Source organism: Rhynchophorus ferrugineus, unplaced genomic scaffold, assembly GCF_030347505.1.
Source record: "Rhynchophorus ferrugineus isolate W39M unplaced genomic scaffold, kcgeb_rfMv2 rfM1, whole genome shotgun sequence".
Taxonomy (NCBI): Eukaryota; Metazoa; Arthropoda; class Insecta; order Coleoptera; family Curculionidae; genus Rhynchophorus; species Rhynchophorus ferrugineus.
In genome coordinates, this window is record NW_027472580.1 from 29947099 (window position 1) to 29965671 (window position 18573).

General features: G+C 30.8%; 1 protein-coding gene and 2 long non-coding RNA genes across 3 annotated transcripts in view; 2 read left to right on the top strand and 1 right to left on the bottom strand.

The window, feature by feature from the left end:
* The first annotated feature begins 274 nt into the window (after positions 1-274).
* Positions 275-18573, top strand: part of LOC143206653 (venom protease) — a 33438-nt gene continuing 15139 nt past the window's right edge. Inside the window, exons 1-3 of the mRNA XM_076419294.1 lie at positions 275-490; positions 12608-12719; positions 16405-16567. Coding sequence (XP_076275409.1) covers positions 425-490; positions 12608-12719; positions 16405-16567 — 341 coding nt within the window. The 5' untranslated portion in view covers positions 275-424. The remainder of the gene's footprint in view (positions 491-12607; positions 12720-16404; positions 16568-18573) is intronic.
* Positions 7584-8738, top strand: LOC143196222 (uncharacterized). The gene is made up of 3 exons (XR_013005701.1): positions 7584-8421; positions 8468-8544; positions 8623-8738. It is a non-coding gene; the product is annotated as an uncharacterized LOC143196222 (long non-coding RNA).
* Positions 8882-10248, bottom strand: LOC143196215 (uncharacterized). The gene is made up of 3 exons (XR_013005700.1): positions 9668-10248; positions 9202-9589; positions 8882-9096 (listed from the first exon to the last, which is right to left on the bottom strand). It is a non-coding gene; the product is annotated as an uncharacterized LOC143196215 (long non-coding RNA).

Sequence of the window (18573 nt, forward strand, 5' to 3'; positions counted from 1 at the left end):
TTCAGAATGATTATTAGAATGTTTTTTTTGCAAACCTGTCTAATTGACATAAGGATTATTACATGCTCATGAAGTATGTAATTAAATTGATGTATATAAATAATAACGTCGTAGTATGTTTGCAAAATGTGGTTCTTCGGCGAGGCGAGAACCCGATCGGAACCCACGCGTGTCCATAAGTTACCTGAAACCGAACCGAAGCCGAAAACACGTCAAGAATCCGATCGTTAATGAAATGCGACCCGACCAAGACACGAAATAATGAACGGCCACACCGTGTATTGGCTTTGAACTTGTTCCTTCTGACGGATAGACAGTTAAAATCATCGACTGGTTCATAGCCTGCGACAGTGTCGGGTTCAATGAAATTCTCCTCTTGAACGCCGATCTTCTTGAAGAGTTTTAGCTTTAAAAAAGAGAAGACATGAGTCCGTTCGGAGTTTGTGCGGTGGTACTTTTAATGGTGTTTGGTGTTGTTAGAGGTGAAAACGTAAGTTTTACCACATTACGAGTTAATACCGTTTGATCGAGAAGAGTTTTTCGATCAGAAAGCGTGGAATTTAGTCGGAATTAAAGTTTAGATTTGAAATTGTACGTAATTTTTTGAGGCCAGACGTTGTATGTCGCAAACTGACCCAGTTAAATGGCCCTAATCTAAATCTGAAACACTCTGTTTTGTAAGATATATTTTTTTCGTATTGCTCGATTACTTTTCTGTAGTTTTTTCCTGTGGCAGCGTTGATTCTGATGCAATCTACCTTATATTACCAATAAGGAAGTTCTCTTTTTGTTATTGTTATTGTTGTATGTCACTACAGTTATGTTCGTGCTTATTATTCGATTTTCATTTCGATGTTTACGTGTTTAGAAAAACATTATTAAGAAAAATATTTTTTAGTATTAGTTATTTTGATTAACATTATAGTATACCAATTATGATAATTTTATTCAATCTGTGTTATTTTGAGAATAAATCTATTCAATAATGTATTCCTATATATTTTATTTTTGTTTTTAGAGTAATTCTTTTCGTCAACTTTTCACTCACGAGAGTTCTCAATTGTTTAGTCATCAATATAATTCTTTATCTGCGTCAAATTGATAAAACCGACGCCGCTATTGGAAATTTTTAATTAAAAATGTGTTGGTATCATTAATTTCGTATATATTATCAGGCATAATATATAAATTTACAGGATTTTTCAGAAAAATGAATTTAATACCCTTTTTTATAACCTTATACGATCCTATACATGCAGGTTACACCTAGTTAAAAGAAAAATATGTTTCTAAAGAAATATTTATCTATTAGGCCTATACATTCAAAGGATTTTTTAAAATTTGTATTTTTGTTGTGAAAAATCTGTACAATGTATTTTATTCAAAGAATTGTCTATCGATAGCCGCTACTTTTTACCATCTTTCAGGCAATATACGGATTCCATCTCGAAAGAGCGATGTAACTTTTGAGGTACCGATGAATCGACCCATTTTTTGGTATCTTCAAAAGAAGTGTAGCGCTGATCAGACATGTCACGATTCATATGTAATCAGAACGAGCAAGGTCTGGAAAATACTGCGGGTGCACTTCCCATTTTGAAGTTTCCAAGTATATTTTTTCCGGTGTATCCGGTTTTGCATCAGGTGATCGAGCGTTGTCATGTTTAAGAATAACATATTGTGACTTTGCTCGTATTCCGGCTATTTTCGTGCAGGGCTCGGCTCAAACGTATGAATTGTAGCCGATAGCGATCCCATTAATAGTTTCATCAACTAATGCCTTAAAATTGTCGTCTTTAACTCTTTTGGCCATCAAAATCGCCACTTTTAAAATGTTTGAATCCAACATTCACATGGATAGAGCATGGTCGTCATAGGCTTTCATACAGCATTCGATGGCCTTAGTGACTTTTTTCAAATTAATGTAAAAAGCAAAACTCTAAAGTCAGTAAGACTTCAACATGAATTTGATTACAAATGAACCCGATGAGACTTAATATAAAGTAACATCATACAATTAATTTATAGACCGAATATATACCAACAAATGGCTATATTTATCACTTTGGCGTGTTTCTTGTTATGTCAAAGTGTGTTTGTATCAAATTTTGGTTTAATGTGATTAATTTCATATAATGCCGACTCTAATGTATCTTTGTCAGTTAAAAAACTTGTAATGTTTTCTTATTTACATATAACGCATATTTAAAATCTTCTAGAAGTAATTTTACTGAACTAACTAAATATCTCTAAACTAATTATTACAAATTACACAAAACAATTGTTGACCATTCGATCTCCTTCTTCTGGATCATTCCTCCTCCTCAGTCGTGTGTGCGTATTTGTAAAAACATAGACACCCTTACAAAATATATTTTATATCTTTTTTGCACATTTGGTAATATTAGTTTTTTTTATTCAACATAATTCCCTTCAAGGGTGATACGCTGATTATAGCGACCCTCCAACTATTCGATACCATTTTTGTAGTACGATTTGACAAAATTGGCCGCAGTTTCGGTGATTACCTCTTCATTCGACGAAAATTTCTTCCTAGCGAGCATTATTTTGAGATCTAAGAACAGGAAATAGTCGCTGGGGGCAGATCTGGAGAATACAGTGGATGAGGAAGCAATTCGAAGCCCAATTCATGGATTTTTGTCATCGTTTTCACTGACTTATGACACGGTGCATTGCCTTGGTGGAGCAGCACTTTCTATTTCTAAAAATGCGGCTGTTTTTCGGCGATTTCGTCCTTCAAGCGGTCCAATAACGCTATGTAATAGTCACTATTGATGATGGTCCATTCTTTGTCAAGGTAGTCAATAAAAATTATTCCATGTGCATCCCAAAATACATACATCATAATTGTTGCGTTTTCCCACGCTTTGGATCGGGTTCATCGTGTGCAGTCCACTCGGATAACTGTCGATTGGACTTCGGAGTAATAGAGCCATGTTTCATCCATTGTCACATATCGATGCAAAAACTCGGGATTATTACTCTTGATCATTTTCAAACACTGCTCCGAATCATCAACTCGTCGTTGTTTTTGGTCAAAAGCGAGCTCGCGCGGCACCTTCTTTGCACAGAGATTTCTCATACCCAAATATTCGTGAATGATATGATGTATACGTTCAGTTGATATCTTTAGGGTATCTGCTCAATTTCTATTCAGTTTCAATTTATGGTCATTCAAAATCATTTTGTGGATTTTTTAAATATTTCCGTCGGTAACAACCTTTTTGGGCGTCCACTGCGTTCACCGTCTTCGATGCTCATTTCACTACGTCTAAACTTAGCATACCAATCCTTGATGGTTGATTTTTCATGGGTCAGTGTCCGGAAACTCGGCATCAAGCCAAGTTTTTGCTTCAACTGTAATTTTTCCCTTCAAAAAGCAATATTTTATCAACACGCGACATTCCTTTTTATCCGTTTTTTCACAATAACAAAAGTTGCTTCACTGAAAATGCTATAATTCACAAACTAATGATCCTACAGCTGTCAAATTTATACACGCGTCTTTTGAGGGTTGGGGCTAACTAACAAATATGGATTTAATTCTAGTAGCGCCATCTATGTGTCAGGCCGGGGACTTTTCAATGGACCTGTTATATATATAAATAATATAAAAATAATTACTTTTTTTATATAGAAACAAAATTCCACTGTTCTCCAATTTCAGGGCAATTCCAATTTCGTAGAGGAACAAAAGGTATATGTTTTTTTCAATATCATTAATTTTTCATTAGATTATTAAAGAATAATTACTTATGTTAATTAATATTTTCAAGACAACAAGAATAATATTCAATTAATGTATGATATTAATATTAATTTAGCTTATTAATATTTTAATATCTTAATTTTCGTTTAGTACAATTTAATATAAAGAATATTGATACTAAATTTCGGATTGGGGGTGCGTTTGTTAATTAAAATTATTTGAAGTTTACTTACGGAATGCATCTTCAGGGCTGTAGTTCTGATACTGGAGCTCTTCTAAAAAGTTATCCTAGTTAAGCAAGTGCTTGTTACAACTGACCTTTCTCTGGGGTGTTTTTTGATGGTCCATTGAATTGTGTTCAGCCAAAGTTTTCTGAAACTATGTGTTCATGTGTCGATATAATTTCGATATTATGTTTCTTCAGTAACTTTTCGTACAATTCACTATGTCATTTGTTGATGAGCTATTTTAGAGATTATTTAGACATGATTAAGGTGAAGACATGACTAGTACTATAAGCAATTTTATTGAAAATATATATAGATATCAAATATTAGGAATAAAATGAAATTTAATTTGTTAACAAATAAAACAACCAAATAGTCCACTTAATTCGCTAAATAACTTAATATTAAATCACCTTCTTATCTAACAACATTCATAAAAACTGCTCACTTACTTGAACAAAATTAAACTGTTTTCATCACATTACATCTATTGAATTTTAAATTATTCTTAAATAAGTTTTTGCAGAAAATTGATACTGCAATTTAAACTAGTAATTTACTGGTTTTGTAAAAAGGTCACGGTTAAATTACTCGTTCTCTCAGGAACCGTTTTAGAACGTCCATTATTTTCGATATAAAAATTTTGAAAATTGAATCGTTCCGTTGCGACATTTTTAAATAGCTTGAAGTTTCATTGCGAATGCAGGGCCGGTAACTACACGAGTATAGTGGCCACAAAAAAACAGTACGCTTTAATTAATTCTATTATTTACGTTAGAGCTTCTCAAAATTCACTTTCTACACCCGCTGTAATATGTTAGTTGTTTACGAATTATTACAACCAGTATTTTTTTGGTTTAAATGTATAATTCAGATTAAATTTTTACCCTTTTTCTATTTACGTTAAGATTTGTTTAATACTTTATGACGTCCAATTTAAATTAATCATATTTAAAATTAATAACTATAATGTATAATTACCAATAATTTATTATTATCAGTGCCATACTGGCCATCATTTTAATGTTGTGCAATTTAAAAATGGTCTACACTCCTTTATTTTTGAAAAATATCTTTCCATATGCCATTTCAGAAGATGTTTGATAGAAACAAATATCATTGCATTGAAATTTTAGTTAATAATGGTATTAACAAGCGCAATATGATATTATAATTATAACTATTTTTTAAATAAAAACATTGTTTATAATTCGTAGATATGTAATGTATTTGTAGTGCAATATATTATGTTAACTAAGAAATTTTTAACTTGAGATATGTTAAATATACTATTTTACCTCTTTGATACCATCAAATACTCAACCGTTTTCGAAATTATAAATGTTTTCCATTTTATCGATGATGTGACTCGCGTCTTTTTTCAAATAAGATACAATTCAAATAATATTAATGACAATCACTATTTATTTTTGAAGCCAAATAACTTTTTATTAATTTTATATTAAACAATTCATAAATCTTTTGGCTATTTACCTGTAGCCTCTTCAGCAACTGTTGAGAAGTTATTCTTACACTCTTTTGTTATTTTTTAAGACATTTTTGGATACTTTCACATTTTAATAACACTCTAAAATAGTTCTATAATTTGCACATTTTATATAAATTTTTTATTAAATTTTTATAAAATTTTTCATAGTTCATTAGATTAATATGTAGATTAATATTAGAGTATTTAAATTTGTTATTCATTAACTCATTGTTTCAAAATTAAAATTTCAAATTTCAGTTCTATATTACTTAATAAATATTTATTTCAGTTAAAATAAGACGAATATTAACTAAAATATTGTTATTCCAAAACATTATGGGTTTTAAATAATGTACGATTAAATATACTGTAATAACAGGAAATAAATATTTGTTCCTGAATTCCTTAATTGATATTCTTGGAGAGTTGTCATCAATTAAATCAAACATGTATTTAATATCCTTATTGTTTTGTAAATATTAAAGTTAGCGCTAAAAATGAGTATATATATATGAATGAAAAAAGTTTAGGAATATATTAAAAGTACCAATTGCTCTTCCACAAAAAAAACTGTCTTTAAAGGTCATGTTTGTTAAAGTTAATCAGGATCTTACATATTCTGCAATGATATTTAAGAAACCAGACATTTAAAATATCGTCCATCCTTATTCACCGGTTTTTTTTTATCAGATTTCACGTCTCCTAGAGCGAATAATTTTCGAATGTGAATATATCATCTTCATATATATCTTTAAACGAATGAAAATGTTGCGTAGACCATAGCCTTAATCGAAACTATTTTAAAAGTGTTTTCGGGCGTTTTACAAATGTTGCTAAGCAGCAGTGCCATCTTGCAAACATATGTTAACTTATCGTGTCTCTATTTGTAGACTCATAGTTTTCATACGTTTTGAATCATTTAATTCAATAAGTAGAGATTATTTCAGAAGGATTTTTTTAATGAAATAGTAAATTAACTTCTTAGTATAAAAAATAGCTTTCAGTAAAGATTTTAGTCAAACAGGCAACAAAATGTATCTTCGTCAAATGGATTTGGTCAACTTCAAAATCATTCTGTTTGAAAATATATTTTATTAATGCTGATTTTCAAGTCTCTGGGGGTTACTATTTATTTTATGCTTTAACCTAACACTGAAAAATGAAATACTGATGATCAGAACTGTCTTTACTGATTTTCAGTGCATTGAATAATTATAAGATTATCAAAAATTTTTATAATTTTCTGAGGTATAGCTATTTAAGTTATCCGGCATTTATAGGATGGGGCAAAACTTCCGCTACCATTGACGCAATTTTCGCTGAGTCGCAATAATGCAACGATTATTTTCAACAAATATTGTCACAATTTCTGCTCGTTCTTGTGGCGTATATTTATCCATAATAAAATTTGGACGTCTATACAACGAAACTGAGCTAAACGTCATATAACCAAGATAGCGCGCAATAAAAATGGTAGCGGGATTTTTACCCCACCCTATATAAACAAAATTTTAAACACTTTTTTTCTCGAAAATATTTTTTTCGAGATATACTAAACCGATTTTATTGGTGTGAGCCTTCGCCATATATTCCCCTATCGTACAAAATAAAACTGTAATAAAATTAAAATTTTTACTATTAAAAAAAAAACGGAATTATCAAAAAAAATTCTCTCGTTTTTTCGAAGAATCATAATTTGCAGAAAAAAATTATTTGTTGTTTTTTTATTTCACTTAAAAAATTACCTAAAATGCATGCCTCTGGACCCTTAGAATACCCCTTTCCATAAGATATTATACTATATGGCCAAACGTATTATTACTAATCTTCTGTGTATATATGAAATTTGTAATATAAACGTCTAAATATAATATTACAAAGCTGCGTCAAAAACATTTCGGTGTGATTTTCTAAGCAGCTATAATTGAATTCATAATTCACAAACTAATTCATATTAATTTATGACGATTTAAACACTAATTTATTCTTATTTTCGCGCGTTCTGTTTTTACATGGATCTTCTAAAGAATGTCATCGATCTCTGAAATGTTAATGTAATGCAAATCCAAGCTTAATATGAATACATATTAATCTTTTAAACATTTATTTTTATTGTCACTATTATTATGATAATAATTTTATATTTTTGTACCATTGTGGGACCAAACGCTTTTAGTATGTTTTATGGCACGTAATAGGACGTTGTACTGTTGGTAAATTGATTTTATATTTCCGTTGACGATTTACCGTTCCTTCGTTCTAACGCATGACTTCCAATAAATGCGTAACAGATTCAAGAAGTTCTTGCATTGTGAGAAAACGAACGGCGTTTTTATCTTGAAGAATAACAAGCACTCTTGACAGTACTTACCGTAATCAACTAACTTGTCTTCTTCGAAACGATTTAACAACTAATGGAAAAGGAATTTTATTTAACTAAATTAAATGACTTGTTTCGTTCTAAGAATCATACATAATACTTTGGTTTGAAAAGGTATAAGTAAAATATTAAAATAAGTCCTCTAATAATAATTTCTAAATTTTGATTCAATGATGGAAGTTAAAATAATTATTCTGACGTAACAATGTGGGAATAACAAGTTGGGGAAAAAGTAATAGCAAGGTCAAAGCAAATTTGACAAAGCTTTCAAATAACTTAATTGCGTTATTGTGATTGGAAAACTGATTGAACTTATTTCATTGAGGTAGTTTTCAAGACTAGAACAAATGGTAAGCTTGAAGTCGCTTAAATGCCTAAGATAAATAAGATAAATTCTACATGTTTTTCTCTAAGTTGGTAACAGAAATTAAATGATTGGTTTTGACAACAACGCATCCTTTTGTCGCCTTACCGTTTACCATAGTTATGGTTAGAAGTGATTTTTACGTTAATTTTGTATTTAAATTTTGTTGAGGTAATATAATTATTTCATAGGCAAAATTAGCGGCAGATAATGCGAAAATAAGTGTATAAGGTATGAATTTTTAGTAAAATATCATATTATAACACCAATTTTATAGATTGTTATGGAACAAAGGATATTTTTTTTTATGTTAAATAATATGGAAACAGAACTTATTTGAAGATTATAGTAAAAGTAAGAAAGAAATATGTTCATGTTTGTATACCTTTTCTGTATATTTGTTATTATACTTACGTCATTGTGATTTTACAGATATTTCAAAAGAAGAAAAAGTTAAATGTTTAAATGAAGTGTTAGGAATTTTCAGCATAATGTAAATATGAGGTGTACTTAATAGAAAGTGGTTGGAATAAATTGATAACATAGGATTTGAAGTTTTGTGATTTATTATTTCTTTCGTTTTCTATAGCTCCTCGGAGCAAATAAATAATGTCAAAATATTATCATTTAAAAATTTTTATTGCAATAAATGGAATAAAATAAAAAAAGAAAATGTAATCTAAGCAATACATGTATTAGAGATATACACTATGTTATTAACAATTTCGATCTGAGGTTCTGGATTGACTGATTTCGAATCTAGATATATAGTCTATTCTGTTATCGATGCCATTTTCCTTGTTTGCTCCTTCTGCTTCCCACTGTGTTTTTTTTGGTATGATTTTTCTAATTTTTTGTCTTGCAATTTAATCAGTGTCTTCTCTCCCCAAGCACTAGTTACATTATCTGCAAAAGAATTAGGTGCCCATTATCTTTTCATACATATATACCAAATGCACATGTCTGCACAAAGTATTCATTATTGTATACTCTGGACAGCCACAGACATACCTGTACTCACAAATCCTACACACTCTACTATACAAAGTTTTACAACTATTCTCGTAGATTTGATTGATATTTACATTGTATATTTTGTTCTAATACTTGACTTCAAATTTGCCTGAATTTTGTTGAACTGTATGTATTTTATACTTATTTTTTGTATGTTATGCTCTCTTATGGGCCCTAATAATTATATGATCCTGATAATACTAGCATTTGGTCTTTAAATATTCAAAATCCTTTTCCAAACTGTCAAATCTACCAAATCATCTAACAAAGCTAATAGTTTTTCAACTGACACCCTAGCATTCCTTCTTAGTGTATTTGTTTTTAATACATTGTTCAATGATTCTATTACCATATTTGAATTGATTCGAAATATCTTTTAAAATATCTGTAAAATCAAAAAGATATAAGTATAATAACAAATAGACAGAAAACGTTTACAAACATGACGATATTTCATTCTTACCTTTACTATAATCTTCAAATAACTTCGGATTTCATATTATTTAACATAAACATATATTCTTCCATAACAATCTACAAAATTAGTGTTATTTAGGATCATCTACCGCTAATTTTGCCTATGAAATAATTATGTTGCCTCAACAAAATATAAATATAAAATTAACCTAAAAATTACTTCTAACCACAACTGTGGTAAACAAGGCGTATTATATATAGAAAATGCATGTGCAGTTCTAGCCAATCGAAACTTGCATAGGCATGGAAGTATGGGTTTTTTACTGTCGTCTCATAACAGCTATGGCCAATTATTAACTGTGGCGAGATTTAGTGAAGAATGTTTGACATTGGAACGTACCGGTTGAGAAGTAGATACTTTATACTGAGTAGATACATATATGGAAGACAACGATACGAGACCATTTGTTCTGGTCTCCGCAAGTCCCTGTTAATGGTATGAAGCTGGCTTTAAAAGAGACTTTTCTATAGACTAATTCTGGCCGTTTTTTAAATCGTTTGCCTTAGTTGGGACAGTAAATAATTTGAATTAATAATTTGGCCTTGTTTGAATGGCTTATAATGATCAATTACTTCCAGTCCATTATCATTTACTATATATTGTATTATTTATATGATTATGTATATATATTTTTAATATACCCAAAAAATTATTATTTTTAATATATAAAAAACTATAATAGATGTATAATTTAGTAATATAATAAAACATATTTCAGTCTTACATAGTCTTTTGTAATTTTAATATCCTCTAAATTGACTTCTAATAGAAAAATCAATTTATTAGACATTAACAATGTAATAGATATATGCGTAATTACCTTAGATAAGTAATCTGATACCTATGTAATATTAACGATTTCAGTTAAACTGTAATAAATCTATGAACTGGTGTATAATATTAATATATTTTTTTGAGAGAGTTTGATTGGGACTGAAGTAAGGTTAATAGATTTTTTACAAAAAAGTTATTTCACTACAGTATTGTTAATTTTTATTTTACGGGTGCAATTTCAATTTTGGGCGCTCTAAAACTGTAATGCAGAATGATTTTCCTAAAATTCGGAACTAAAACCTAAGTATATTATTAATCGAAGTATCTTTCTTTGCCTTCAATTGTTCTATAACAATATGCAAATATTATTCTTTCTATGGAATAAACTGTAAAAATTCTATAAAAATATAAAATAATATATAATATCATTTTCAAAAAAGTTGAATTGCAGTACATAATGTGATTATGTTGATGTTGGAGGTAATTTTTTTAAAAAGGAAAACTGCAGGGCAGCTTCCTTGAAATGTGTGTGCTATTTATGGCTGTGAGTGTAAGCAGCAATTGTAGAAATCTTCGTTAGGTCGATCGCTCGGTCGAAGTGTGTGGTTATCGATGCGATTGTTTGTCCGAACATTTACTACTCTTTTTGGAAGGAATCTGCACGAGAACTAAAAACTCTGGTTGAATAAAACTTGTTTATTTTAACATGAATGATACATGTGGTCGACGGGAAAATTGATAGGATGTTAGGTTAGGTAAAGGAAGTAGGGTAGCGCTGTGGAAGTGGTATTGTTACAAGGGGGTAGAGAAAAGAAAAGAGAACGAGACGTTTTTTTTCGTTTACTAGTTGACCAGAAGAAGAACCAAATGGTCTTCGGCTGATTTCGCTTCAGGTTCGGGATATGTTCAGCGTCAGAGACCCTGGGTTACGATTGGTTACGTACCAAAAAAGCTCCATACTTGGGTTCCACGTAAATTAGTGTAAAAAATTGAATATACCGAATTTTCACTTATGAATAACTGTACAAACGAATGATTACACACTATTAAAAGTGAATAAATGCAAAGAAGATGCAGTCGAAACCCTAAGAAGCTTCACAAGTGGTTGTAAAGCCCAAATTGCCGCTAGGGAAGTTGATGTTGCCTGGATTTGGAAAGTAATAATATGTGTAACTAATTAATTCGTCTCCCTATTGTCGACAAATAATGCGATTAAAGCAGACAATAAAAAAAGTACGCCAAGCTTAGTCAAGTGACGCTGTAGATATTCCCAATTATTGTATTATTAACCAATAATGAGTTGGGGATATATATTTTCGGGGAAATTAAAGGCTGAAAAGAGTAAAAGATTAACCAATCTGAAAAACGTTAGATCACACCCATTTTTTGTCACTGCAAAAAATGTAAAGCTAGGAAATCCCCTCCCACTATCATTTGTGATGGTCTCCGCAAAATTATCTTAATTGTACTACGCTGACTTAGAAAGAAGTTTCTGAAAATCACTTGGTTCAGTTTTGCGCTCAGACATCTGGGAAGTTATTATGCTACAGTGATAGTGATGAAATTATGGTTTTACCAGAAAAATAACACAAAGGCCATCGATCAAAATAGCGCGTTTATCATTCATAAGTGTTTGAAATGTGTCTATATAGATTCGCATACAAAAACAAAAAAAAAACGAAATCCCACTAAAAGTATTTATCACCAACTCATTATTGGTTACTAACACAATAATTATGAATATTTACAGCATCACTCGACTTGGCATATTTTTTATCTCCAAGTTTGCTGTTTTGATTTTGATACTATTATATGATTGGAAAAACTGTGGGGATTCCCGATTGTGGGAATGATGTGGATACTTTATTGTACAAGTTATTTTTAGTAATAGTTTAGGCTTGAAAATTCGTTCTTCGCACATGTACTGTACTAGTCTTGTCAGTATTTGTCATCGTTGTACCACAACATTGGGTTACTAACCTTAACTGAATATATAATGGACAGCTTGAACAATTTGTTATTCAAGGATTTTTAGGATTAATTGTGATTAAATTAGTGATATTGCTAACAATTAGTACATTTTTACAATTTTTTTTGCAATTTACTCACCTATGCACTAAAATATTTTACAATCATATTTAATAATTTCAGGAAACAATAGAAGCAGAAGAAACTAGATTATTGGAAATATTTGGAAGATTAGGAGATTTTGGAAACCATCCACCACCAAGACATGATACTCCAGCGTCACCATGCCAATGCAGTAAGTATTCCAATTCCTTAATCTACAAATAACTTCTATAAATAAATATAAACTCCTTCAAAGGTTTTCCAAACACGATCATATATAGTATAACAAAGTAAAAATTCTTTCTTAGTCATTCGAACAGTCTGATTTCAAAGTGTTCTTGAAAATTTATTGTCTTTTTTTAGTTTTCAAATCTTACCCTAATCTTAATTTTATTATAAATGTGGTTTTTAAATATTCGAGTAAATTCAATAATGTCTGTGTGTTTTTGTAAATATTCTTCGAGACTTGGAGTAAACCTCGAATTTTTTAAAATACATTTTATAGTCTACTTTTTACCAACGAGGGTTTATCTGGACTGAACCGACTGTTGAACGTCGGCTCCGAACAACCGGTCTTACCCAGCCTGGTTACTGGCGTGACTGGGATGGTTATTCGTTGTCGGATTTCCCACTATTCCAATTACAATCACATACATACAGTAGATCCTTGCCCCAGTAGGAGGACCGTCATGTCGGCTTGGCTATTGCGCCAACCAAAACGGCAAATATATTTTCTATTTTGTCTCGTAAAAAGTTACTAAAATCACTTTAACTATGGAATACGCCCACTTGATTGACGCTTTGGTCAGGAGGCAGTGCGGCACCCCTGCCTATAGTCGTGTGTTCTAATCCTGTTGGGGCATGGATTTATGTTTGTGACTGTCTATAAGGCAAGAGTGCAAAATCCGATAAGGGAAATCATCCGTCATGTCTGTAACTAGGATAGGTAGGACCGGGTGTCTTCTGATGTAAGTTTTCTGTTTAGGATGATATCTAAATTGGTTATTCGCTGGTCGATAGGTTTAATGATTCGGACCGTGGTCCAAAGCCTACGTTAAGCAGTATTTTCAGTTCAGATAAAGCGTAATTAGAAAGTAAGTAGGAGACCTCTAGAAAAACAGTTTAGAAAAAGTATGGAATAAGATATTAAAACTAAAGAATAGAGTGGGTTTCGTGTTCTTATATACCTTTCATTAATTTATTATTTATTTTATTGATTATGTATTGATTTACATTATTTATTGATATGCTGTTTTAAGATTTGCGAATTGCTTCTTTGTCTGTTTTAAGGTTAATTTCTAGGGTTTAAGAAGAGAATTATCTCACATAAGCATTTAAAAATACAAATGAGTAATTTGTAAATATTATTTTAGGGAAATTTAAAATTCACCCATTGAATACTAAAAACCTTAAGAATTGTGGCTTAGTAGTGGACACGTCATCCAAATAGAACTCACGTCATCTAAATAGAGCAAAATAGTTAGTATTAATTCTATCCTTAATCGTTTTAAACAAATCCTCATGTATATTCTAAACAATTACACACAAATAAATCTTTCACACTACTATATAAATTATATACTTACCTTTAGTTGTTTCCACTCCCATCACCCTGTCTTAATAACTTAATAATTGTCAGCATTGAATCATAATACCATATCCCGAAAGTTAATTTTCAATCTAACACTAGTTCACAATTCCACCATTTCTCAATTTCAAATCAACCGAAAGGTGTTATTGTAAACAATCCTTCTTTCCACATATTCAAACAATTCTTGCTTGTGTATCTTTCTTGACCTACCACATCCCATAACAATTTAGGGTAAATGATGTGGCTCGGTGAATGGAGGTAAAATAAAATGAAACAGTGGTGTTTACATTATGTGACCGTTATTTATTGAAGTAATATAAAAATGTGGAAAATACAAAATAGATAAAACGGATGGCAGCGGTGTTACCCGGAGACGAGGCTTTAACGTCTAAACCAAACGATGGTCGAGTACTGAATGATTGGAAATACCCTTCAATAACATCCCAGATAAACGTCTCTGGGTTGCCAGATATTTGTTATCGGGTTCTAGTTGGCGCTGCTGGCACCCCGCCCGTGTTCAACATCTGGGATTATATTTCTGGGTATTTTGTAGACCGTTATTCCACCAAAAATGAAAAATTCGACATGCCTCAAGGTCGCTACAAAAAGTTGATTTGATTGATTATGTATTGTTTGGGAGGAAGATCTTACACTGTGTGGCCACATTGTTCAACCGTCTGATCTACTGTGTTTCTCTTTTCAGGCCTATTTCTAAAAAAGAAAATTACATAAAACAAAATTATACGTTTCATTTATATTTACCAATTATCAGTTTGAAATAGTTCATTCTTTAACATGGTATTTTGAAAACTTGCTTGTTTATGCTACGCAAGCCATTCCTTAATTACAGCTTTGGCCGATCTACTTGTTAGGATCTTTTCCACCAGTGTGATGGTTCCTCCTAGTTCGTTAACAGGTGATTTTTAAAGCATAATAAAAATTTGTGGTTCATTTCTCCATTGTAGTCGCTCCTGGACTTGAACCAAAATCTCCGCTCCGCTCTCGGAATAAACCCATTCTTGTTTCTAGCACTAAGAACAATACATCTGTAATTAATTGTTAAAACAATAGTACGATTAACAAAATTTAATAAAATGTTATTCTATTTTTTACCTTTTTCCACCAACTTCGATTGTCTTTACACTCTCTTTATTAGCATTTTGCCAAGGGTGGCAAAATGTTTCAATGTAAAATCTCTATATCTGTACACAAATTCAAGCAATAAATGTAAAAAAAATTCTATGGAGACTTTTTAGATTAACAGTTATCTCGGAAATAATTGTATTAAATTATGTTTATATTTAAAAAATTACTCAATGCTTTTATACATTTCATAAGTTTAATCTCGAATAGAAATAACATCAAGGTATGTAGATGCTTTCTTTTCGGAGAATACAACATTATGCTGTTTTTCTTTTTTTGAGAGATTTTAGTATTAATATTCAGTGCAGCTGCAATACAATATAAATAATTCCAATAAAATCCCAGTAACTTAATATTTAATGGTTTCAATGCTTACCTCTCTAACACATTTTACTGGTTAGAAGGTTACTGATTAGAGAAGCAAACCCTTTCTGCCTATCTAATGGACGCTTCTTCTTCAATCAGAGAAATAATAAACAGCGATTTCTGATTTATCAAAACAGGTAAAACAACGTTTTCTAGCTTATAACCTGTAAATTATTATCTATCCCATGTTTATTTAATTATTTATTTTTATATAACTTTGTTTATCGAACTAATTTATTTAAGAGAATTTTTTTTAGCAGATAATCAGAGTATATTTATTAATTAATATTTATTAATTAATATACATTAATTTAATTATTATAAACATTTACACAATTGCCATATAAGTTTAAATTTTAACATGAAGGAATGTCCAACATTTCACTATGATTTTCTGTCCTTGACTATTATTTCCCTTGTATTATTTTCTTCGAAGCATTGAGAAAATATACTTAACATGTATTATTTGATAAAAAATAACAACAACTTTGGAAATGTTTCTTAAATAGTGAACCTTCTTCTAAATTATTCCTTCGTGAGTGATTCTTAGAGTTATACGATGTAAACATCGTTTATTGATGAAAATATTTGTAAACTGACAATATGTATCACAAATAATATATATATATATATATATATATATATATATATATATATATATATATATATATATATATATATATATACCATTACTTTTAAACAAAAATTAGTTACTAATTACAGTTTTTTGTTATTAAACACTATCATGATTATAACAAAAGTTTTAAAAATATTTCAGCTTGCGGAGAAAGAAACGACAACAGTCGGATAGTCGGTGGAAAGCCCACGCAAGAGAACGAATTTCCATGGATGGCTAGATTATCATACTTCAACAGATTTTACTGTGGAGGCATGTTAATCAACGATCGTTACGTTCTTACGGCAGCTCACTGTGTTAAAGGGTAAGAAGACATTTAAATCTTGTGTAAAAAACATCGATATTCGTACAATAGTTAAAAAAAACAAAAGAAATAACGAGCGAAAACAATCAGAATGCTTCCTGGGAACGCGTACAATAACCAGAATTCGTCGAATGGCATTTTAATCTTGTATCAGGTTCGGCTCGACACAATCATCCGTAAATTAAGAATTAAACGACACGAAACTTGTTTTTGTTTACAGTGTCACCGTCGGTACAAGACGGTTTAATATATTAGGTTTAGATGTATCTGATTGCTTGCGAAAATATATAAGGTGCACTTATTGTTTCTTTTTTGTTTTTCGTACGGGATGGATCGATAACGAAAACCAAAAAAAGTATAGCCTTTTAATAACTATATAACATAAAATAACCTTGTAAACTCGTTTGAACATAACAAATAATATTTAAAAACAATTTGAGATTTACGCTTACTTTTATTAAAATGTATTATATGCATTTACGAATTATGCGAAAACGGTCTGTTTTAACTGTTTTAATACCTATTGTTCTACGAGGTTTTCGAGAAACTATACACCAAGAGGATCAAAGCAATCACAGAAAAAATAAATACTATTCCAGAGCATGCATTTCGTTTCCGCAACAAACACGGGAGAATAAAACAATTTCACAAATTGGTCATCCAAATTAATAAAAACTTAGACGATAAAAATATTGCTCGGCTGCATTTCTCGATATATCTCCAGATATTGATAAAGTGTGGATTTCAAGTTATATTGAAAAAGCTTCTGTCCCACCAACACTTCCAGCTACTAAAATCATACCTCTTATTATAAACATCTTATTAGAAAACAGGGTAACGAATACACTGAGCTATATCCAGTATATTTTAGGAGTTCTCAGGACAGTGTCAAAAATCACTATTCATCACAGATTTTCTAATATTAGCCCCAAGAAACCTCCAATTTCATGTCAACAAAACCTTCTCCAAACATCCATATGGCGTATTAAGGCGAATAAGACAAAATCTACTCAAGTAACGTTCACTATGCGTAGAAGTACTTGTTCTCCGATAAATTAGATAGATTAATAATCATGAACTTCTGCAAGCAGATAATGTTAAATATTTGAAAATGCATATGGATCGATATTTAACTATAAAGATCGATATTAACTATAACTATGAACTGTTGGATACTACTAGCAAATCCAACATAGCCATCCTTCAGAGATTCCAAAATCAAGTGCTGCGTCCCATCATTGACACTCCATATTATGCCAGTAATAAACTACTTCAGCATGGTATCCTCCTGGAAACCATAAGGAGTGTGATCCAAAGTTACAGTGGAAAGCACTCTGAAAAAGTGTCACTGCACCCTAGCGTACTTGTGAAACAATTAAATATACGCGATGTCAGTGAAATGTTTTAACTAATGCGTATACTAACTTCCGATCTAATTAATAGACAGATAAAACTAATATAGGATAATTATTAAATTAAGTATTAACAGGTCAATTGAAAAGTCACCGGCCTGGCACATAGATGGCACTACTAGAATTAAATCCATATGATTTTTAGTTAGCACTAACCCTCAAAAGATGCATGTATCAATTTGACAGCTGTCGGATCATTAGTTTGTGAATTATAGTATTTTGAGTGAAGCAACTTTTGTTATTGTAAAAAAATGGATAAAAAGGAATATCGTGTGTTGATAAAATATTGCTTTTTGAGGGAAAAATACAGTTGAAGCAAAAACTTGGCTTAATGCCGAGTTTTCGTACACTACCCCAAGAAAATCAACCATCAAGGATTGGTATGCTTAGTTTAGACCTGGTGAAATGAGCACAACATTAACATTAAATATTAAAAGAATCTACAAATGATTTTGAATGACCGTAAATTAAAACGTAATAAAATAGCAGACACTTTAAAGATATCGACTGAACGTGTATATCATATTATTCACAAATATTTGGGTATGAGAAAGTTCTGTGTAAAGTGGGTGCCGCGCGAGCTCACTTTTGACA